The sequence below is a fragment of the Artibeus jamaicensis genome, unplaced genomic scaffold, assembly GCF_021234435.1.
Source record: "Artibeus jamaicensis isolate MK-2021 breed Jamaican fruit bat unplaced genomic scaffold, CSHL_Jam_final contig_490, whole genome shotgun sequence".
In the NCBI taxonomy this organism is placed as follows: domain Eukaryota; kingdom Metazoa; phylum Chordata; class Mammalia; order Chiroptera; family Phyllostomidae; genus Artibeus; species Artibeus jamaicensis.
Window position 1 is genome coordinate 8,522,748 of NW_026521861.1, and position 22,971 is coordinate 8,545,718.

The following is a 22,971-nucleotide window of genomic DNA, read 5'->3' on the forward strand; positions in this document are numbered from 1 at the left end:
CAAAAAAACAGCCCTATCAAACGTGTGTGGTCACCAGCCAGCTGCCTCTGTATTGACTAAAGTCTGTGGCTTTGGGACCACCACACGCTCTCCTCACAGTGAAGGAAGCCACCCCACCCTGGCAGTGTTGGTTCCATGTTGTTCTACTACCTCGACATTTACCTTATCCTTCCAAAGGACTCTTAAGAGATAGTTGCTTATTAAGGGTAGCAGCTACCACACTGTCTCCTGGATGAAAATATGCATAATCACTGAAAATGGCTAAAAGCAGAGTCTTAGGCCATTACCCAAACCAGAGATCATACTGGATGACTCACAGCCCCAGAAAGAATCAGGGAGACCTTTTAAGTTCTACACCTTCAGAGCAGTCAATGACCAAAGGTCACACATCGGCTTAGTAGCAGAGCTAGGACTGGAATCCGAGCCCCCGGTCTTCTAGCCCAGGTCCTATCGGCGCTTCCCAGTGTGTGTTCCCCTGGGTGTTGACGTCACGATCAAGTAAATTCAGCAAATATTGACTTAAAGAAAATTAAATGGGTTCAATTATGGTAGGGTTTCTCAGATACTTTCAAACACCATTGTTCATTGTAATTCTATAAAAGGGAAGATGATATTTTCTCCAATGACTTCATTCTAGAACCCTTGAGTGGTGGAATATCTGTGTCGCACACAGCAAGTCTTCACTTATCGTTGTCAATACATTCTGTGACTTTAAGCGAAATGATGTTCAATAAAACCAATTTTACCATAGGCTAACTGATATAAACAAGAGTTATTTTCCTATAGCGTATTCCTGGTCACAAAAACCTCAGAATTCAAAATAGACCCAAAACACTTCTAATATTAAATATGAAAATAAATACGAGCTATATAAATGTAAGATTAGTAGAAACAAGTAAGATGATTCTTCTCCTACCTCCTATTCCAGGTCAGGGTTGCCGGGGGCCGGAGGCTATCCTGGCATCTCTGGGGTAAGGTGAGGACCAGCCATGGACAGAGTGTCCTTACATTGCAGGGCACACTCACACAACCCACACTCACTCACGCTGGGACAATTTAGACACACCAGTTCAATTCACACGCACATCTTTGGGACGTGGGAGGAGACTGAAGCCCCCAGAGAAAACCCACGTAGACATGGGCAGAATGTGCCAGCTCCACGCAAATGGAGACCCTGGCCAGGAATTGATTTTTGTTTTCTAATTAGAGGTATAACAAAAGGACACTGCACAAAGTGATGCTATTCAAGGACCTGCTGCATTCTGGCAAACACTGTACACAATTTTCTTCTCTTAAATAAGTTCAAGAGTTTTTAAAGATAAATTCATGGTTGATGGAGCTACTGTGATCTTTGTTTGGAAAACTCTGGGATGTTGAGCTTATATTTCTGGCCCATTAAGGACAACATAATGGAAGGTAGCTGCCACACCTGACTGGCATGACTATTGCAATGTCTTAAGATGGCATCCAATTTCTTTCTAGGACCACTGCTGTCTTTAAACCCAATTTTGTTTCCCTGCTATGGTTACTTTGAAGGCACTTTGATTCTGTCCCTGGTCTGACACATAGAGGAAAGTCTGGTGGCATTTCCTGGTGGAATACCCACTCAAAAGATGATACTGTATTCCAGAAGTTCTTGATCTGTTTTGAGATGTGACTCTCTTGGGTGTCTTATGAAAAAAGGTATAAGTCCTTGTGCCAGAAAATGCATATTCATAATGAAATTTGCACAAAATTTTAGGATGTTCTTGTACCTTTTGAAGCTCATCAGTAAATCACTGACCCAGATTTCACTGCCCTGAAAGACTTTCTAAAAACAAACACACATATGCACTCACACATATACAGCACAAGAAATGGTGGTAAGACTTAAATTGTGCTCCCCCCCGGAGTTATTTTCTTCTTTCTTTTGATTCTTGGTTCTTGGAGGGTGGTGCCTTGTTGCCTGCTAGTTCCTGTTTCGATACTGGTTTTGTCATTGTGTTGAAGGGCTGCCAATCATGTTGCTTCAGATGCAGAATTTGAGGATTTCCTGGAGTTGCTTTAAAATGTCAGTCCTTTTGTTTTTTTGTTTTTTTTTCAGGAAGCTTCACTCTTTGAAAAGATAGAAAGAGGAAGGAAGGAAAGAAGAAAGGAAGGAAGGGAGGGAGGGAGGAAGGGAGAGAGAGAGAAAAAAGGAGGAAGAAAAGGAGGTGAGGGAGAGAGAGGGAGGGAAGGATGAAGGGATGGAGGGCGGGGGAGGGAGAAATGTGGCCGAAGGAGATGTGTTCAGAGAACCATATGGAAAAAGGAAGGCAGCTAAATGTAGCAAGAAGAGGTACTATGGCTCTGTAATTTGGCAGGAGCCAGGCTCCTTCCCCTTTCTGGGCCTTAGTTTTTCATCTGTATTCTGAGCAAGTTGGCCTCATGAGGCCATCTCCCAGGACCTTCTTCCGTCTCTGACCCTCCATGGGACTAACTTCATTTTCATTATAAACATTTAGTAATACAAAACAGTATCTTTGTTGGCTTGCCCCTGTTCTCTTATCTTTCACTACTTCTATTTCTTTTTGCCCTAAATAAATAAAGGCTTGATTAGTTCCCTTCATTAACTTCCTTTTCTTCCCTCTGCCCAGCTTTGACCTCTTGAGCTTGTGTTTCTCTGTAGATCAGGCTGTTGATCACAACCTACGATACTTCTTATTTTCTGGCCTGAAGGGTCTCTCATTTCCACACCAGGCTTCTCGGGCTCTACTGCCTAACTTGGGAGGCAAGCAGAAATGACATCGCAGACAGCAGGAGGGCGTAATGGCAGCCTGTGTTCATTCAGGGCTCACTGAAGAAAAGAGGTTCAGTTCCGAGAAGTGTGATGCCTACCTGAGGGACCCAGTGTTCCAGAAGAATGCAAATAAGCCCTCCAGAGATACAACTGGAGGAGTTCTTCTCTATCCTGCTCGACACAATTAAACAGATTCAGGGTGTGACAATTTCACTCACACTGGAAAGCATCGGAGCAATGGTAAAATTTGGAGCCACTGGAATTTTCATAGGCTTAAAATTCAGGCCAGGTGCAGGAGAGGTGTTAAAATTTCTGGGCTTCATGGGGAAAGATGATCTGCTGGAGCTCCCCATCTCTGACTGATCTTGTTTCTAAATCCCCAGGTAGCAGGAGAGATTTGGTAGGGGACAAACAGAGAGACACGCACCGAGAAAACCTTTCAAAACTTGAATTGGGGAAGTAAAACCTTATTAGCCTTTTTTGGTACATACTATTTTAAAACATTGCATAGCACATGTTTTAAGCATCCTGCACAGAAATAGGCAGGATGGCGGCTCAGGTAGAGTTTCTTCTTCTCTGTGCTATGCCTCACATCACTCTAAGCTTTTACTCTAGAAGAGAGATTCTTGAAAATCACCCATCAACAGCTTCTGGACATCATGCAAAGCCTCTCCACCCACCACTCCCCCTCCTTCCTCACATCCAGAACCTTAAAATGGACTCATCTGATAGCCCAGGCTGTGGAGACCAGCAACAGGCTCAGGTATATAACTTTTTTTTTGATCGAAAGACACAAGGTTGAGTGGCAGAAATAATCCAGACCAGGCTTGGGTGTCAGGAGGTCTGAACTTCCCCTGCCAACATGTTCCCCAGCCTGTGCAATGCTGGGACACTGAGACCTCGTTTGCATTCTGCTTCTGCTTATTGACTAGCTGTGTGGCTTTGGGCAACTCACTTAACTTCTCTGGGTCTCTGTTTCCCCATTTGTAAAATGAAGGATTTGGACTAGGGACCCCCACATTTCCTTTTAGCATAAAAGGCCCATGATTACCAGTGACCTGCTCAAGTCTCATTTTCCTCATCTTTTAAGCAGAGTGATATCTGCTTCTCTACTTCATAGGGAAGAGGCAAAAGAGCTCAGGAAGCCTTAAACACAACACAAATGTCAGTTATCATCATCAGTATTAGAATTTCTTATACAGCTCTTTCTTCAGAGCCTGTTTCCTGTCTTTTATTCATGAGAGCAATTCAGTGCCTGATAGCAATTCCTAGAATTCAGTCCTTTGATGAAATAGGCAGGATGGCAGCTCAGGTAGATGGAATTGCTGCAAATGAGAGTAGCATCTGAGAGTTCTTTGGCAGGAAGTGGGTTGAGGGCCCCCTCAGTCTCCAGAGATGGCCTGTTCTTGACCTTTTTCAAGGGGGTATGAACAGTGTTTCCTATGGAACTTATGTTCTCATATATGGCTTTGCCTACAGAATCGAAAAGACCTTGGAGAGTTCCAAGGACAATAATAGTAAACTGAGGTGCTTATCTTTTGCCTAGCACCTGTGCATTTCCAAGTAATTTACCCATATTAACTCATTAGCATTCGCAACCCTATCCCAGCCTTTGTTTTTGTCTTTGGTATGAAAGGAGGTGATATTATCTGAGCTTTGCATTCAGAGGAAGCACCTGGGTTGAGAGTGACAGTCCCTCTGTCCACACCTGGTGGAATTTTTCCTTGTCACCAGTGACAAACATGTTCATCTCTTGTCTCCCACTACAAGGACTCTAGTGGTGCTCAGTGCCTTTCTCGGCATCCCTGGGTGACAGAACACAAGCGGCTCTTTAAGAACTTCTTGCAGGGGCCAACTCCCCTTAACCCTGCCCTGACCAGTGTGGCTCAGTTGGCTGCATGTCACCCTGCAAAGTGAGCTGTCCCCAGTTCGCTTCCAGGTCAGGGCACCTGCCTGGGTTGCAGGTTCATCCCTGGTTGAGACATGTATGAGAGGCAACTAATTGGTGTTTCTCTCTCACAGTAATGTTTCTCTTACTCTCTTTCTCTCTCCCTTTCCCTCTGTCTAAAAATAAATAAAATCTTTAAAAAATATCACTTAATCTTGAGTGGTTCAGGGGAGACATGTGTGTCTCTCTGAACGCATAGCACAGAGTTTCTATTGCTACCTCTGGACAGCTCTCCCATGCTGGACTACACGGTGGCCCTTCCTCTCTTAAAGTGGGGTTGGTCATTCTCAAGGGAAATGAAAATTGCAATTCCATCATCCTGGATAGAATGAGTTAAAGGATGGGCTCTCTCCTTTTCTCTCATCTGACAGCTAGACTAACATAAGTCCCTAGGCTCAGGGCTTTAGGAAACAGAAAGTTAGTAAGCAATTATAAAGAGAAATGAAAGTGAACATTGAGGCCCCGAAGCCTGGGCAGCTCTACACTGCAGATGTTACCTACCCTAACATAGAATGTAGTGCTTTGCCAAGAATACAGCTGGATCATCTCCATCTTTTCCCAGGTGAGGCACACAGTAAACATTTGTGGATTGATTGGGTGGGCAAACATTCTTCGCACTTGGTTACTTTTCCATTTTCCAGCTTATTCTTTTTGTTCGTTAATCGTTTTGAATGTTTAGCAAAGATGCAGGTAGCCGGTGTGGCCAGTGTCTATTGCAGCTGGAAGGAATGCTGGTCACAGTGGCTGTCATCTCTATTTCCCAAGCTGGTTTCTGAGTAACACCGATTCTAGGTATCTTGGGAGAAAAAAGGTTCTGTGTTTAAATAAGTTGGGGGAATGTTATTTAGCTTTCTACTTAAGATCCTCCAACTTTCTCAAGGCACATTAGCTTATTAAATAGACTGAGAAGAGTTGGGGGGGAAATAAACAGTTTTAACTCTGTTAAAGCAATTTCTTTTCAAGTCCATTTGATTGGGGAACAGTCCCTATCCCGTGTGTGTGTGTGTGTGTATGTGTGTGTGTGTGTGTGTGAGATATCTGTTAAACTTCCACAAATACGTAGTCTTTGGGAAATACCTCGGGATCTACTAATTGAACCTAATTTCAAAGTTTCACTGGTGAAAAACCAGAGGTCTGAGAGGGACTGAATTTCTTACAGGTGGTTAGTAGGTGAGCTAAGACTAGAACCGCATTTCTTGAATGTCTGGCTCAGGTACTGACGTTCTTGGCTGGCAATACGTAGCTAGTGAAGGCTTTTATTTTTGTTTGTTTGTTTTGTGTATGTAGGGGAATAACAGTAGAGATGATTCCCAAGCAGGGTGACTGGACAGAAGGGGTAAATCAGGGAAGGGGCTCACCTAGAAGGGAGGTTTTGGACACACCAATCTATTAATCAGAAAATCCTGCCAGAGAAGATGCCCATGTCCTCTCCTGAGGCTACAGAGACAGCAGAAGGTTCTGGGCATTATCTCAGGGGTTAGGGAACAAGAAAGAATAAGACTAGTCAAAGAGAATGCTAGCCACGAAAAAAAAAACCCAAAGAAAAGTTGCAGGAGGTGGAAGTTTCTCTTTTTTTTTTAATTGAACTTATTGAGATGACATTGGTTAATACAATTATATAGGTTTCAGTGTACATTTCTGTAATAATCATCTACATATTGTATTGCATGTTCACCATCCAAAGTCAAGTCTCTTTTCATCACCATTTAGTCTCCCTCCCCTTTACCCTTGTTTACCTCCCCTCTCCTCTTGGAATCATCATACTGTTGTCTATGGCTAAGTGCTTATTTTTTTATTTCTTCACCTTTTTCAGGAAGCACCTCCCCACTCTCCCTTTGACAGCTGTCAGTTTTCTGTATGTATCAATCTGTTTGTATTTTCTTTGTTTATATTGTGCATGAGATTCCACATATAAATGAAATCATATGCTACATGTCTTTTTCTGACTGGCTTATTTCACATTGTATAATCTCTCCAGGTCCATCCATCCTATTGCAAAAGGTAAGATTTTCTTTTTCTTTCTTTTTCTTTTTTTTTTACCACCAAGCAGTACATTGAGTAAATGTACCACAGCTTTTTACCTACTCATCTACTGATGGGCACTTGTGTAGTTTCCAAATCTTGGCTAGTGTAAATAATGCTGCAGTGAAGATAGGGTGCATATATTCTTTCAAATGAGTGATTCTGGTTTCTTCTGATATACTCCCAGAAGTGCAGTCACAGGATCATAAACACCATAGTTTCCTCAAAAAATTTTTTTTAAAAGAAAGAACAAAAGAGGAGGTAGAAGTTTCAATAAAGAAATTATAGCCAGAGTTGAGAAACTCAGCCTTGGAATCCGGAGTGTGTGAGTCTGAACCCCAGTAAAAGGACTTCAAAAAGTTTTTGAGTCTGTTTCTTCATCTGTGAAATGGGAGTGATTTCCATCTCAGAGGTTGAGAGCATTCACTAAAATAAAGTCCTTACCCTTATGGGGTTAGCACACCATACGAATCAAGGTGTGAACAGGGACCAGAGATAGAGGAAAATGGAAAGATTAAGAAGATTCCCATAAGAGTGGGTCCTGAAGTGGGGCAGGGACCTTCAAGAAGCCCAAAGACATTGCTTTACCAGAATTTGCCTACTGCCTTGTAAGGGAAATAGGTGAGCTGCTCAAGATAGCCACAGCCTAGTCCCCACTGCAAGACATGCTTCCCTTTCACTCATGCTTCCATTTCCCCAGCCTCCTGACCTTCCCCACAGCAGCTGCCCGCCGCACTCCTACTCCATCAAATTCTGGGAGCCAGGCGCGCATGCGCCTTCTTGGGCCCCTGCCACTGTTTCCACGTTTCACTTCCCTCCCTTTCCCTCTGCAGCTCCAGCTCCACCGCTACGATTGGCCAGCCGACCTCCCAGCCTTGCCCAATAAACGCCGGCCTCTCGCCCCCGTGTTACTGGGTAGAACAAAACAAAAACAGCGAGAGGGGCCTGAGACGCGCTGAGGCAGCGGCGGAGGCTGAGGAGCAGGGTCAGGTTGGCAGACCAGGGACCTGGGCGAGCTGCGGCGGCGGCCCGGGGGTCAGTACCGACGCGGTTCGCACGCTCGGGAGGACAACACCCTCTCCCCCAGCCCGGGTCTCCTCGAATGCAGTCGCACGTTAGGAGGGGGAGGGGGCGTGGAGGCCGCGGCCCCGTGCGGTCAGGTCTGAGTCGAGGGGCTAGAGTCCGGCCGCCTTTTCCGATCCCCGGTGGCCCCGCTGTCTCCTCCCGGACGCCCTGGGCTGCGGGGATTCGGTCCCAAGTTTCCTCCTTTTGGGCTCGGGCCCGGAGCGCAGCGGCGCGGGCCCGCCCCCTCCCCGCTTTGGCAGGCGCGCGACGCGCTCGCGGGAGAGGGGCTCCCTCTCGCCCCGCGAAAGCCGAGTCTTCTTTTTGGGGAGTGGGCGTTGGGAGGCGCGTTTCTGGCCTCACTGAACTCCTGAGGGAGGCCTGCCCCTCCTGGCCTCCTCGGGGGTCTTCGGTGGCGTCGCCTCCTGGCCAGGCCTGCCGTGGCCGGCCGCTCCCCAGCGGGGGGCCGGTGGGACCAGCGGTCGCCGGGGGCCGGGCCGCGGCGGGGAAGCGGCGCGGCAGCTGCAGAAGGGGCAGCGCGCTCGCCGTGGGGCGCCGGGAGGCGGACACGTGCCCGCCGTCTGGGGGGGGGGGGACCTGCGCGAAGTCCGCTTCGCCCCTTGTAAGGCAGAGGGTCGTTTTTTGTTTTCAGTTTAAATGAAATCTCCCAGAGAAAACAAAGGCACGAAGGGAGTCCCTTGTTTGTGAAATGCGTGCTGTGCTGCATGTGTCAGGTTGGTGCGGCAGCGTGCACGAGAGGGTTGTGAGTTGCGTGTTGTGTGTGCGTGCGTGTTTTTGCGAGAGCTTCAAAACCGGTTCGCTGGAGTCCGTGTCGCCCGTCTCCCCGCGCCCTGGTGGGAACTGACTATGAAGCCAGCGACAGCGTACTATCTACAGATAATTAAAACAGTTAAAATTGCAGCTTCCTGTGGATGAAACAGTCACTGCCTGTTTTTATGTTTTTACTGTTGAGTTTTAGAATTTTGGCACTTTTGCTAACGAGGCTTTTTAGGAAACCACGATATGTACTTGCAAAAAAAAAAAAAAAAGGAACCAATCCTGATGCGTTGTAAATTTGTTTATTGATGTTTATGCCTTTAACCTTCTTTCATTATACGTTATTAAATTTCCTAACATCTCTGCAGGCCTTTTTGAATTACATTCTGATCGGTTTTTCTGTAGTAATAAAAATGGTGGCTAGGAGTGCAAAAATAAATGACACTCTGATATTTTCTGTGGTGCTCACTTTTGCATCATTGTAGTTAAATATTTGAACCACAAAAGGTGTCAGAGTGGATTATCAGATATATTTCAGGAAACAGATTTTTGGAGGGAATTTGGTGGGAGACTGAGGCTGTTTTAGGCAATGGCTTGGCGGTTGAAGACTTCCGAGTATTTCTGTGAAACACGTTGGAAAATTGAAAACAATGATTAATTTAAGCATTATAGTTTTGACACATTGTAGTTTTGTTTTTTTATTGAAACTTAATTTTGTAGTTTTGGTATGAAGGGTGGGGGTTTACATTTTTTTGCTTTACATTTTCTTAAGTTTGGGGCAAAGATCTCAAGGGTTGTTAAGTAAGCTGGGAGAAAGCCCACAAGATAGTAAAAACAGGGAACATATCTTTATCCTTCTCTAAATGTCTGTGTTGTCGTGGAGTGTGACTGAGTTCTTGATTGCATTATCATTGCCTGAAGACACAGGGCTTTTTTTTAATGATTACTTAATAAAAACAAACTTGGTAAATATAGGTAATAGTCATCACCTGATCATTTTCTTTGCCCAACTGAATGTCTTCTCTGTAATAGTTTAAAATAAATATTTTTGTTTGGAGAGCAGTACTTTAGAGTTTGTCGTAATATTAGGAATCTGTATTTTAATAAGCTTTTCTCTTTTAACCCTAGAAAAGAATATTCCCCTGATACACTAAAATTTGGTACTGAGCAGTGCAGGATTTGGAACGTGTGGATTCGAACCTTGGTTCTTCCACTGAGCAGCCTTCCCTGTGGACAAATCACCTGCCTTCTCAGAATCTGTCTGGTTGTGTGCAAAGTGGAGTACCTACCTCAAGATTGTTCTGAGAGGTACATGAAATAATGTCTGTAAAATTCTTTTTGAATTAAAAAGGGCTTTGTAAACATCACTTATAATCATTTCCTTTATTACCTATGCTCTGCACAAAGCATTTTCTCATGAAAAAGACTTTAACTATAGTGTAAATAACTATAGTGTAAAAAAACATCTGACGTTTTCACTTCATTGTAACATAGACTTTATGAACAGAAATGAAATAGACATGGCATTTTCAGTCATGAAGGACACTAAATGTTTAGATTTGCAAACTTTTTATTCACATGTCTGTATGTATCTCTTCATACATTTTGAGGTCACTTTTTCCTTTTAAATCCAGAGTTTGTGGGAATTTCGGTGTTAAAAGATATTTATATAAAATCACATATGTCTTTTATTCTGTATAAAATTGGAGTGATATCACTAGTGTGTTAATTTTTGAAGCAACGTGATAGCGTCTTAGTAGCCTAAGGATTAGGTCATAGTAAGAATTTATGAATTAATGACAAAAGGTATGTGTTTATTTTTGCTTTACAAAATAATACACTTTACACTTTTCTGCCGAACAGGGCTTTGAGCTTATAAGATGTTTGAATAGTATATATTGAGGAATTTAAGTCAGTTTCACCTTTGAGTTCCAGTGGGCATCATATATCATTATTTTAAAGTAACATATACTTTTGGTTTTGTTACTTGAGAAAAATACACTTTTCTGTATGGTTTGTCATGTTCATTAATTTGTACATTTTATATTTTAAAGGAAGAGCATACTGCTAGTGAAATTATTGTAAATGACTGGAAGGACTTAGATGTAACCTATAATACTTAACTACTGTAAGCCACTGGTGGAAAAGTATTTCCAGATAAATTTTGAAATCTTATTCAATAATACGTTTTGGCAGTAGTTTTCATGAAAATAATGTTTTGATAGTCTTTCAAGTAACACTGAATTTATATCACTAAGTTAATTATCTGAATAAATAAGGTAACTGATTTCATCAAAATCTTCTAGCATTAGTAATTTTTAAGCCATTTTGAAATTGAGGTCTAAAATACTGAGATACTAATGTCATTGTACTTATTCCCTTTAAAAATAGATAAGATTAAAAATTGCATTTTTCAGATTATAAAAGTAATATTCTCGTTATAGAAAACAACGTAAAAATTTTTCCCAATCTCAGAGTTGCATAACAGTAATTATAGATACTTAGGTAATGAAATGATAGATATGTCTGTCTTCAGATATGTTATAGAGTGAAAAATAATAGTCATATAATTTTCTACATTAACCAGAACTCTGTTATTTGTGTTTTGTAGTACTCATAACTTATTGGTAGCAAACTATTCAATATTTATTTATGTTAGGTTAATTATGAGGCCTGTTAATTCTTAAAAACATTGAAAGTGTGTGTGTACTCCCTTGACTTGAAGTAAATATTTTTAAATTCCAAGTTAAAGGTGTAATGTGGCACATTGAGAAGGATGGGCTTATTTTTCTTCTTGACACAGGTAAACTTATTAAGAAGATTAAAACCAAATATTATTTAGGGTAAGCTATCTTTGAAAGTGAAGTGAACTGTTTTTTTTTTTTTTTAATGGAATTAGGTGGTAAAATTTTCCCCCAGTGTTAAGTAAATTGAATTTACCTTAATTATATCAGTTTGAAAGATATTGAAACTCTTTTTTCTTTTTAAAGAAATAGATCCCAAAGGAAGACTCCCATTTGGTAATTTAATCAGTGCAAGTGAAATTAAGGAATAATGGATGTAGAGAATGAGCAGATACTGAATGTAAACTCTGCAGGTAAGTATTAATATTTTGAACCTTGATCGTATAATGAGCAAGTTTCAGGCCATATCAAACTTTATGAAAACATGATACTAAAACTGTTTTTACTTTGCTCTGGCTGGTGCAGCTCAGTAGATTGAGCCACCAGCCCGTGAACTGAAAGATCACCAGTTCAATTCCTAGTCAGGGCGCATGCTTGGATTATGGGCCAAGTCCCCAGGTTGGGGTGTTAAGCAACTGATCGATGTTTCTCTCCCTCTCTTTTCTTTCCCTTTGCCTCTCTCTAAAAAGAAATAAATAAAAAAATTAAAAAAATACTCTTTAGTTTATAAACAGTCTTACTCATGCTACAAGAAAATAGATCATATTATTTTTAAAGCCAAGTTTGTGATTCTTATTTTCATTCATTACATGTCCTTAATTTTCTGCCTATCTTACATCCATACATTCTTATTTATACTATATATAATAAACTATTGTGTAAAATGGAGATGAATAGTAAACTTGCTTATTAATATTTTTATATGAGCTAGAGAGTGATTTCTGTAACAAACTATTATTGGTATCTTTTTAACTAATAACTTATATTTTATAAATACTTGTTACTGTGTTTTAATAGCATGTTATTATAAAGCTGGTTTTTTGAAATAGTAACTTTAGACTATTTAGAATATATTTCTAGCTTTCAGAATAATCACTGTAGAGAATTAAATAGGATTTTGAAATACTCCAAATAGTGAGAACTTTTCATATCGGTATATTTCAGGTAATTGCTTGCTATAACTTTATTAATAATTGAAAAGATCATTATTTTTTATAATTTAAATATATTTATATTTCACTTGTTAATAATACAGCTTCATTTTTTCCAAAAGACTAACTCACTGTTTGTATATGTTATATAATTATCTTGGAACAGACACTTTGAAATTGAAACTTCTTTGCCATCTTGTATTTATAATTCTGATTTCAAGTGTGCTAAAAAATTATAGTTTATTTTGGTTCTGCTATATAGAATAGCTATATGAATACTATACTTAATTTTTAAGGTTATGAATGGGTATCATGTATCTCCTTCATTGAGGTGGGGATGGTAGTAATACATTTTAAGAATATATTTCACATTTAGGTAATTCCTTCTTTAAAAAAATCTATACATATTTAGAATGTGTTGAGCTAACACTGGTTAATATCATATAATTTTCAGGTAAATAAGACTATAGTTCTGTATCTGTATATTGTATACTCTTCACCTAAAATCTAATTTCCTTCTGCTTATATATTTGACCTCCTTCATCCACTCTGTCTTCCTGCACCCAATTTCCCCTCTGGTAGCCACCTTTCTATTTTCTGTATCTATGAGTTTTTTTGTTTGTGGTATTTGTTACTTTTTGTTTTATATTCCACATACAAATGAAATCATAACATTTTTTTCCTTTTCTATCTGACATTTCATTTAGCATGATACTGTCAAGATCCATTCATGTTGTCATAAATGGCAATTTTTTGTGGCTTAGTAGTATTCCATTGTGTGTGTGTGTGCGCGCACGCACACACACCCACACCTGGTAATTGCTTCCTTTCTGAAGTGCCTAATATGATAGCCACTCACAGATGTGAGTACTTGAAACACAGGTTGATTCTTACATTATTATTTTTAATTATTTATTTGTATTACTACTGTAAAGCTACTTTTGCCTATCCCTGTATTTGAAAAGATATTAAAATAGTGGAAATATGTTTAAGGGACATAGTACTTTAAGGGACAGTTTAAAGCACCTAATATACTTCTAAGTCTTTTATCTTCTGGATGAGTTTGGTGATTCATCTTAATTGTAGAATAATGAAAAGCAGTGTGTTACAGGTAGATGTTTAATGTTTTCTACAACCACTCCATCTAATTTGTCTGAGCTCTGGTCCTTCTCCTTCTTCTTAATCTTTTGCTTTTCTCTTTACATTCCCTGCTTTGTTCATCCTGTCTCTTTAGCTGTTACCACTCTGCTATACTCTGGCTTTGTATTTTCTATAATTATAATCATCAGAGATTCACAGGCGGGTTTGAATCCTAACCACAATTCATTTTAGGTCTGTAACTTTTCTACAAAACATCTTCCTTCTATAAAATGAGTATAAACATCTTCATTATAGAGCTTTGTGAGGATTATAGAACCATGTATGTAAAGTGCCTAGGATGGGACCTGATACCTAGTTAAGGTAACAATTATGATGGTAATGACAAAAAGATATAATAGTACTCCTGTGATAGTTTAGTTATAATGATGGTTATGATGGTACTGCAAACTCACCCTCCTAACTCTGACTTTCTTTCCTAGTCTAAAATCTGTAAAATATCATTTTATTTTTCTTGCATCTATTTTGTTGAAAAGCTCTTTAATTTTTTGTTAAAAGTGTCACTTTCTTAATTATGCCAAAGTTACTACCCTTTTCACTGACTTATGGCAGTATGTTCTTAGCTGGTCTTCCACTTTATACTTTTACTTTTTTCTAATATGTTCTGCACTTTTTTCCTATACTAATCCCTCCATTAGGTCAGTAGGTCAGTAATGCTCACATATTGGTATATCATATTTCCCTGCTATGGTACCAAATTTGAATTCTGAACATTTGAATGTAGAGTGGTCAGCAATTATTCTGGTGTAGTAAGCAGGGGTGAGATCGTAAAGGATCTTAAATTACAAGGTAATGCATTTACATTTTATTTTGACCCAGTGGAAATATGTTCAAATAGTTTTCATTGGGGGCATGTTTTAGAAAATTAGTCTCTATGCAGTTTGGAGAATGATGTGAGGACCAAAAGAGTGAAAAGTTCTTAAGAGACTAATGAAATAATTTGACTCTACCTAACGTTCTTAATGTTTTTTGATTACCATGAGGTTTGTTCCTACATTTTATATGTTTTGTCAAGAATTATAAAGATTTTGCTCTGACCACTGTGCCTCAGTTGGTTGGGTGTTGTTCTACAAAGTGGAAAGGTTACTAATCAGACACATGACTAGATCATGGCACATGCCTAGGTTGCAGGTTCAGTTCCCGGTAGGGGTACATATAGTTGCTTTGGAGAGGCAACCAATTGATGTTTCTCTCTCTTATGTCAATGTTTCTTTCCCTCTCTCCCTTCCTTCTCATCTCTCTCTAAAAACAATAAATAATAAATGAGAACATTTATTTATTAACATTTAGTAAACATTTGAACACGTTTATGCATTTTAAAGGCTGACTTAAAAAATTAGTTTCATGAAAACCAAGATGGAGGCATAGGTAGATTACACTTTGCTTCCTCACATGACCAAAAGAAGGACAACAAATTTAAAAACAAAAATAACCAGAACTACCAGAAAATTGAACTATATAAAAGTCTGACAACCAAGGAATTAAAGAAGAAACATTCATCCAGACTGGTAGGAGGGGTGGAGATGGATAACCAGGGTGGAGAGGCCACAGGGCAATATGATGGACCAGGTAGGCAAGCTGGCAGCTGGCAGACTGGTGGTCCCACATCCACGTGTGGATAAGCTGGGAGGAACACCTGGGGAACAAGACAGACTGCACAACCCAGGGTTCCAGCATGGGGAAACTAAAGCCTCAAAACCTCTGGTGATAAAAACCTGTGGGCGTTGAGACAGTGGGCGAAACTCCCATCATCACAGGAGAGTCTGTTTGAGGGTCCCACAGGGTCCTAGAAAGTACACAAACTGACGCACCTGGGAATCGGCACCAGAAGAGTCCAGTTTGCTTGTGGGTAATGGAAGAAGTGACTGAAAGTAAGGTGAAAGAGGAGCAAGCAGCATTGTTTCCTCTCTGACCCCCCCCCCCACACACACACACACACAGTGAAGTGGGTTGCCCTGCCCTGGCAAAATACCTAAGGCTCTGTCCCTTAAAACGTAACAGGTGCGCCAAGACAAAGAAGTATGGCCCAAATGGAAGAACATATCAAAACTTCAGAAAAAGAACTAAGCAACAAGGAAATAGCCAGCCTATCAGGTTTGGAGTTCAAAACACTGGTAATCAGGATGTTTGCAGAAATGATTGAGAACTGACACAAAATAGAGGAAGAAGTGAAGGCTATACAGAGTGAATTAAAAATATACAGGGAACCAACAGTGAAAGGAAGGAAACTGGGACTCAAGTCAACGATTTAGAACAGAAGGAAGAAATAAAACATTCAATCGAAAGAGAAAGAAGAAACAATTTTAAAAAATGAGTGCCTTAGGAACCTCCAGGACAACTTTAAATGTTCCAACATCCGAATCATAGGAATGCCAGAAGAAGAGAAAGAGCAAGAAATTGAAAACTTCCTTGAAAAAATGAAAAGTTCCCTAATTGGTGAAGGAAATGGACTTCCAGGAAGCTTAGAGAGTCCCAAAGAAATTGGACCTAAGGAGGAATACACCAAGACACATCATAATTAAATTACCCAATATTAAAGATAAGGATATAATCTTGAGAGCAGCAGGAGAAAAGGAAAGAATTATCTATAAAGGAGTTCCCATAAGACTGTCAACTGGTTTCTCAAAAGAAACCTTACAGGCAAGAAGGGGCTGGAAAGTATTCAAAGTCATGAAAGGCAAGGACCTATATCTAAGATTACTGTATCTACCAGTTATCATTTAGAATGGAAGGGCAGATAAAGTGCCTCCCAGGAAAGGTCAAGTTAGAGGAGGTCATCATCGCCAAGCCCTTATTATATGAAATGTTAAAGAGACTTGTCTGAGAAAAAGATCAAAACTATGAACAGTGAAATAACAGTCACAACTATCAACAACTGAAGCTAAAAACAAAAACTAATCAAACAACTAGAACAGGAACAGCATCACAGAAATGGAGATCACATGGAGGGTTAGTGGGGAGGAGGAGTGGGGAAAATGGTGGAATAGGTACAGGGAATAAGAAGCGTAATTGGTAGGTTCAATATAGATGGGGAGTTTAAGAGTAGTATAAGAAATGGAGAAGTCAAAGAACTTACATGTACGACGACCCATGGACATGAACTAAGGCAGGAGGAATGCTGGAGGGAGGTGGGTACAGGGCAGAAGGGTAAAGGGGGAAAAAAGAAAATGGGACAACTGTAGTAGCACAGTCAGTAAATGCACTTAAAAATTAGTTTCAACATTAAAACGTTGAAGCCCAGATACATAGACTTGACACATCTTGATTACATTTAGGAATATTTAACACCATCTGAGGAATTAAACTCTGATTTGAGTTAGCCTAAATGGAAAAAAAAACACTCAGGCCCAGGGATAACTAATTTAGTAGCTTTCTGACTTATTGTGGTATAGAGTTTTTCAGAGCAAAGCTGAGTATTTTTGTCATTTGATTTGCACAGACAGTTGATTTTGATGGTATGAGGGATACTCTGCTAGGTGCTGAGGATAAAAAGTACAGGTTGTCTTTTGGGGGTTATTATTTTGAAAAGCAGGACTGCGGTGTAAAAAGACGGAGATTTTGGTGATGAGGTTAATGAACAGTATATGAGCATTAGTTTTATTGTGGATAGACTTGTTAGGAAAGATTCTCTTGACCTATATCCTCAAGGATTTTGGTAACTAAAAGAGCAGTGAGGATGACATTTTAAACAGGTGACTGGGAACCAAATATGTTGCTGTTGCTGTCTGTCAGGGGATAATGTACAGATCTTATAAAAGCTGGGAGATTTTCATAGGATGTTTTAAGTTTGGAGAGATGAGTTAGAACTTTGAGATGACGACTTTTAGAGCAAGCTTATTTTTGAAAGCAATGAACAATTCAGCTAAATATTCATGTGATCACTTACTTGCCAGATTATTAGTATTTCCTAAGTATCTGTAATTACTCATGAGATATTTGTCAAATTATTTAAATATCTTCAGCCTTAGTTTATCTGTATAAATGAAGTAATAAGTAGTTTTCGCACTGTGGGTACATGAAAAAGTGCCAACACAGTGCCTGATAAATAATATTAGGCATTCTGTGCATACTAGGTTATTTTCCTCTCTCAAGATTTCTAGTCTTATATCTCCAATTGCTTAGCTCTCTTAGCTCATAAAGTCTAAAGGTTTTATATTTGGTGTTAATGTTAAGATAGATTGTGTGATGTAAATACATGAGATAACATGCTTTCAGTAAACTTTGTTTATTAAAATTCAGCCCTGGCAGGTGTGGCTCAGTGGATTGAGTGCCAGCCTGCAAACCGAAAGGTTGCCAGTTTGATACCACTCAGGGCACATGCCTGGGTTGCATTCTAGGTCCCCAGTTGGGGGCAAAACTGATCGATGTTTCTCTTGCACACATCGATGTTTCTCTTCCTCCCTCCCTCTCTCTCTAAAAATAAATAAATAAAATCTTTAAAAAATTCAGTGCCTTAGTTTACTTTCCATGATAATGTGAAAAGTAATCCTATTTAGTTGTCATTTATTACACTGAACCATATTAAATTGCCAATATGCGACCATTGCTGACATACAAAAATGGTAATTTCATATGATTCAACCTAATACAATTTATGACTATAATTGGTATGATAGTAGATTCTTAAAATACTTAAAATTTTCTTTCTTTATTTTTCTCTTTAAGATCCTGATAACTTAAGTGACTCTCTCTTTTCTGGTGATGAAGAAAATGCTGGGACTGAAGATGTAAAGAATGAGATAAATGGAAATTGGATTTCAGCATCCTCCATTCATGAAGCTAGAATTAATGCTAAGGCAAAAAGGCGACTACGGAAAAACTCATCCCGGGACTCTGGTAGAGGTGATTCGGTCAGTGACAATGGAAGTGAAGCCATTAGAAGTGGAGTAACTGTACCAACTAGTCCAAAGGGAAGGCTGCTAGATAGGCGATCCAGATCTGGGAAAGGACGCGGGCTACCAAAGAAAGGTTGGTATAGACCACATCTGAAGATACCAATGGAAAAAAGTATTGTCGGTTCTTGTACAACAGTTGCCTTGTTCTACAAAGAAGAGAAATTTAAATAATGATAATGTACGATTTTGTGGTCTGTGTATATTTTTTACATAGTACTAAACCGAGGGTCATCCATTTTTTTTAAGTTGAGCCTTTTTTCTTGTTTCAGTAGATTTAGTGTGGTTGAGCAGAACTTAATTATTTCCAGCAAAATACAGTCATACCTCAGTATTTGTCAGCTTCAGAGCTCATCAAACCCTGTACTTGTCCCATTTTGATGAGAAAAAAATGTTTCAGCACTCAGTGCTTGCTCACCACTCAGCGCCCCTCTCTCTCTTGATGAAACAGATCCATGCCTCGGTTGTATGGTAGCTTGCAAAACAGTTCAGTACTCGTGGGTTTCGGCACTTACCATGATTTCTGGAACAAATTAATTATGAGTACTGAGGTACCACTGTGCATATGTTTTTCACAGTTATGAATTGTGCATGTACTCTCTAACTTTGCCTGAAAGAAATAGGGTCAGGGTCAGGAATTCATCATACCTATTCTCTAATGAATCAATTTATGTCCGTTGTGAAGAATACATGACATGTATACATTTGGTAATACTTTGCTCAGAATTTTAATGATTTCATAGATTTGGTTCTGGGTTTTCTTAGCTCTGTTTATCTCGGATCCTGGAGTGGAACCGTTTCACTGCTTTGTCTCCAGTGCCTCGAGTAGAGACTTGTAATGTAGGTAGTTAAGTATTTGTTGAATGAGGGGTCTGTCAGCTTTTGTCTGTGGTAGGATTTTGGTACCATATGATGATTTCACAAGCTTGTGAATGGTGGGAGCTTCAATTTGTAGCCTAGGATTCCTGCAGAACTTTTTTGTTATATGTCCAAAATTGTTACTCTTGTTGAATGGCTCTACAGACGTTGTATTGCAATGGAACGTAGTTCTCAGATTCTGTTTTGCTGTGGTGACAAGGATTATACTCTGGATATAAAATAAAAGTCTCCCAAGAATATTGGTGATACTGTAAATTTTTAAAAAATAATTTAATATTTTGAGACTTATGAAAACATTAAGTTTATGTAGAAAAGCAACTTTAAAAGTTGCATTTGTTGAACTTCTGGTCAGCTTGTATATAGAAGTAGAAACAGTTGGTGCTATTAGTGCTTAAATAGCAATTGTAATATTTTAACATTACTAGTTACATAGTATAACTTAATATAATCTAAAGAATATTTGACTTTAAAATATTTGATGGTGGTCACCCTGCTTCTTTGTTAAATAATTTCTACTGAGTTTTCTATGCCACATTTTATTGGCCCAACATATTTTTGTTTTGGTTTCAAGAAATGCCAAATAAAATTTAGAGCTAAACTGGAATATCACTTTCTTTAAGGTCTTCGTTAGAGCTATTTTTCTGATCTTTATTTTGTTTTGTTTTTGCTTTTATTTTAAAGAAGCTGCCTTTTTAGTTTTAACTTTATAAACTATTTCAACTTGATGTTTTGAAGTAGGTTGTAAAATACCTAATTGTTACTGAAAAGGCAGTAATCTGAATAAAAAAAGGTTTAAAGCATAACTCTCAACTGGAAAAAAACTAAAAAATTAAAATACAGTGTTTTAGCTGTTATTTTAATTAATATCTGAACAACTAGAATTAGTTCAGATTTCATTAAAATTAAAATTTATGAACTATGAACTTTGCCTCTTTCTCAATTCAAACTTCTCAGGTGGTGCAGGAGGCAAAGGTGTTTGGGGCACACCTGGGCAGGTATATGATGTGGAGGAGGTGGATGTGAAAGATCCTAACTATGATGACGACCAGGTATCAGTGTTTCTGCTTTTACAGTATACATTTAAATACTTATGAATTCTTTTGGTCTCATGTTTGTTGTTTATTCAGGATGTTTGTCAAATCATAAGCTCCATATTTATAATTGATAATTGTCAAATCATATATGTGATTATATATACTGTGTGATGTGTGTATATATGACTTATGACTATATATGTGTGTATACACACACACACACATACATTAGTATATTCATGTAAGACATACACAGTTCCTTCAGAATTTTGGTTATTTTTGGATTAGGAAAACAAGATAACTGATAGTAATGTTACATAATTTTCACTTGGTTTCTAAAGTGAGTCAAAGGTAGATCTTGACAAATTTACTTAGGGTTATCAAGTTGAGTATTTTTCAATAAATTCTTTTGAGTTAATGTAATTTCTATAGTAATGAACATTGAGACTATTTTGAGTATCATCAAATACTTATAGGTATTAAGCTTTTAAATATTGCTGTTTAGCATGGTAAATTTGGTAATTTTGAAATGTGGATCTTTTTCTAGGGATAGTGCTGAGAGTATAAATTTTTAATAGATTTTTCTGTTGACCCTACATATATTTACCTTTTTACTGGGAAATGTTTTATACAATAGTAAAACAGTATAATGAACCTGCTTGTACTCATCTTCCAGCTTTTACCAACTTTAATAACTAATAATTCGTGGCCAAACTTTTTTCATCCTGTACTTCCATTTACTATTCCTGTTGTGCCTGTTCCTCCTCCTCACCCCCCACTTCTCACAGCTCTGGGTAAGGTACTATCTGTAGGAGATAAGATGTGGTGATGAAGATTTTAGATAGGAAATTACCAGGGTATATATGTTAGATTGTTTTTATTGTGCATTGTTTATGTACTTACCTGTTTTAAGTAATAGTTGGATAAGGAAATATTTCTAAGACAATGTGAAAAAATAGTAGGATTCACATACTGTAGAAACTTTGCTAAATGTTATAGTTTTAATATATAGTCTTTCAAGTTTATGTTGTTAGATGGAAGCCAAGTCACAAGTTGCATGTAAATATTTCAGGGATTTTTGCATAGGAAAAGGCAGATACTTTTTGAAATTTCAGTGTAATAGTGCTTTTTCTTAGAGAATTTTTTTGTCAACTACAACATAAATTTTTGTTGAAGGGACTTTTATTGTAAACTAATCATGAAGGCTTTGGTTCCTGCTTCGCTTTTTTTAAAGTGAAGTTTTAATGAAAATACTAGAAGTGATAAGAAACCATCTTAAAGCTTTGTGGTAAGAAAAGGATTGGTTTTGTGGGAGATACAGAATTCACAGAAGATAGGGAGTGTTGAAAGCAGATCATATTTGCTGTGGTTAGTGGTTCTAATCTGTATATTTGTTTATTATGTTTAGGTTTTATAAAAAGAACCATGACATTCTATTTTTATAGGTGATCAAAGCATGTAGCATGTCTCCTCTCCCAGAATTAGGATTAGTAACCAGTTGGAATATAAAATTATAAAACCATTTCAGTTTATTTGAATATTTTGCCTATTAATTTATAACTCCTTCTCCCCCTTTCCTTCCCAGGAGAACTGTGTTTATGAAACTGTAGTTTTGCCTTTGGATGAAGCAGCATTTGAGAAGACTTTAACACCAATCATACAGGAATATTTTGAGCATGGAGATACTAATGAAGTTGCAGTAGGTTTAAAGTTGCAATTATAATTTATTTCACATAGGAGAGAAAACACTATTAAAAGCAAGACATCATACCTAGAATGATCTTGGATCACTGAATAAGTTTAAGAATTTCCTTTTTTGCCATGGTAGGGTAGTTCAGATAGTTAGAGCATTATCTCTATATACAAAGGTTGTGGGTTCCATCTCTGCTCAGGGTACAGATACACAAGAAGCAGCCAGTAGCCCTGACTAGTATAGTTCAGTAGATTGGCGTTGTCTTGCAAAAGTGAAAGGTCACTGGTTTGATTCCCAGTCAGGATAAAGGCATATGCCTGAATTGTGGGCCAGGTCCCCGGATAGAGGTGCATGATGTTTCTCTCTCATATCGATGTTTTTATCCCTGTCTTTCTCCCTCCTTTCCCCTCTCTCTAAAAATAAGTAAATAAAATATTAAAAAAAGAGGCAACCAGTGAATGCATAAATAACTGGAACAACAAATTGATATTTCTGTCTCTCCTCTCTCATCCGCCCCTTTCACACTCTCTCTAAAAACAAGTTAAAAAAAAAAGAGTATTCTTTTTATAAATGAATTTCTAACCAAGAAATGGAGTAAAATGTCAGGAATTTAGGTGATTTTTTACCTTCTTGGAATCTGATGAGGGCTAAGTGCCATTTCCTTCCCTGAAAAATAACACAATATTTTTATAGTATAATTATAAAATTATAATAAAATTGTATGATTTTAAGGCATTTATCAATCTATTGATGTCTCTTCAGGGATCTCAGTTAAAAATGCCTGACTTAAAAGTTCCAGTTTCTTGACATTCACTTCAGTGCTTCGGGTTTGGATAAAAATTATCATTGTACTCTATCCAAAAAGTACATAGATAAAGACTTGAAAAAGAATGTATATAGAAACCAAGAGAAC

The 22,971-nt window shown here is 38.6% G+C and overlaps 1 protein-coding gene across 4 annotated transcripts in view; it reads left to right on the forward strand.

The window, feature by feature from the left end:
• The first annotated feature begins 5,180 nt into the window (after window positions 1–5,180).
• PDCD4 (programmed cell death 4) overlaps window positions 5,181–22,971 on the forward strand; it is a 30,520-nt gene continuing 12,729 nt past the window's right edge. Inside the window, exons 1-9 of one of the 4 annotated variants that reach the window (XM_053668641.1) lie at window positions 5,186–5,268; window positions 6,520–6,561; window positions 6,685–6,707; window positions 7,562–7,763; window positions 9,696–9,875; window positions 11,558–11,664; window positions 18,226–18,528; window positions 20,286–20,380; window positions 21,951–22,064. In XM_053668641.1, coding sequence (XP_053524616.1) covers window positions 11,622–11,664; window positions 18,226–18,528; window positions 20,286–20,380; window positions 21,951–22,064 — 555 coding nt within the window. In that variant the 5' untranslated portion in view covers window positions 5,186–5,268; window positions 6,520–6,561; window positions 6,685–6,707; ... (1 more) ...; window positions 9,696–9,875; window positions 11,558–11,621. Of the gene's footprint in view, window positions 5,269–6,519; window positions 6,562–6,684; window positions 6,708–7,561; window positions 7,764–9,695; window positions 9,876–11,557; window positions 11,665–18,225; window positions 18,529–20,285; window positions 20,381–21,950; window positions 22,065–22,971 lie in introns of all 4 variants that reach the window. The other 3 variants (XM_037165615.2, XM_037165616.2, XM_037165617.2) reach the window with 3 other exon arrangements.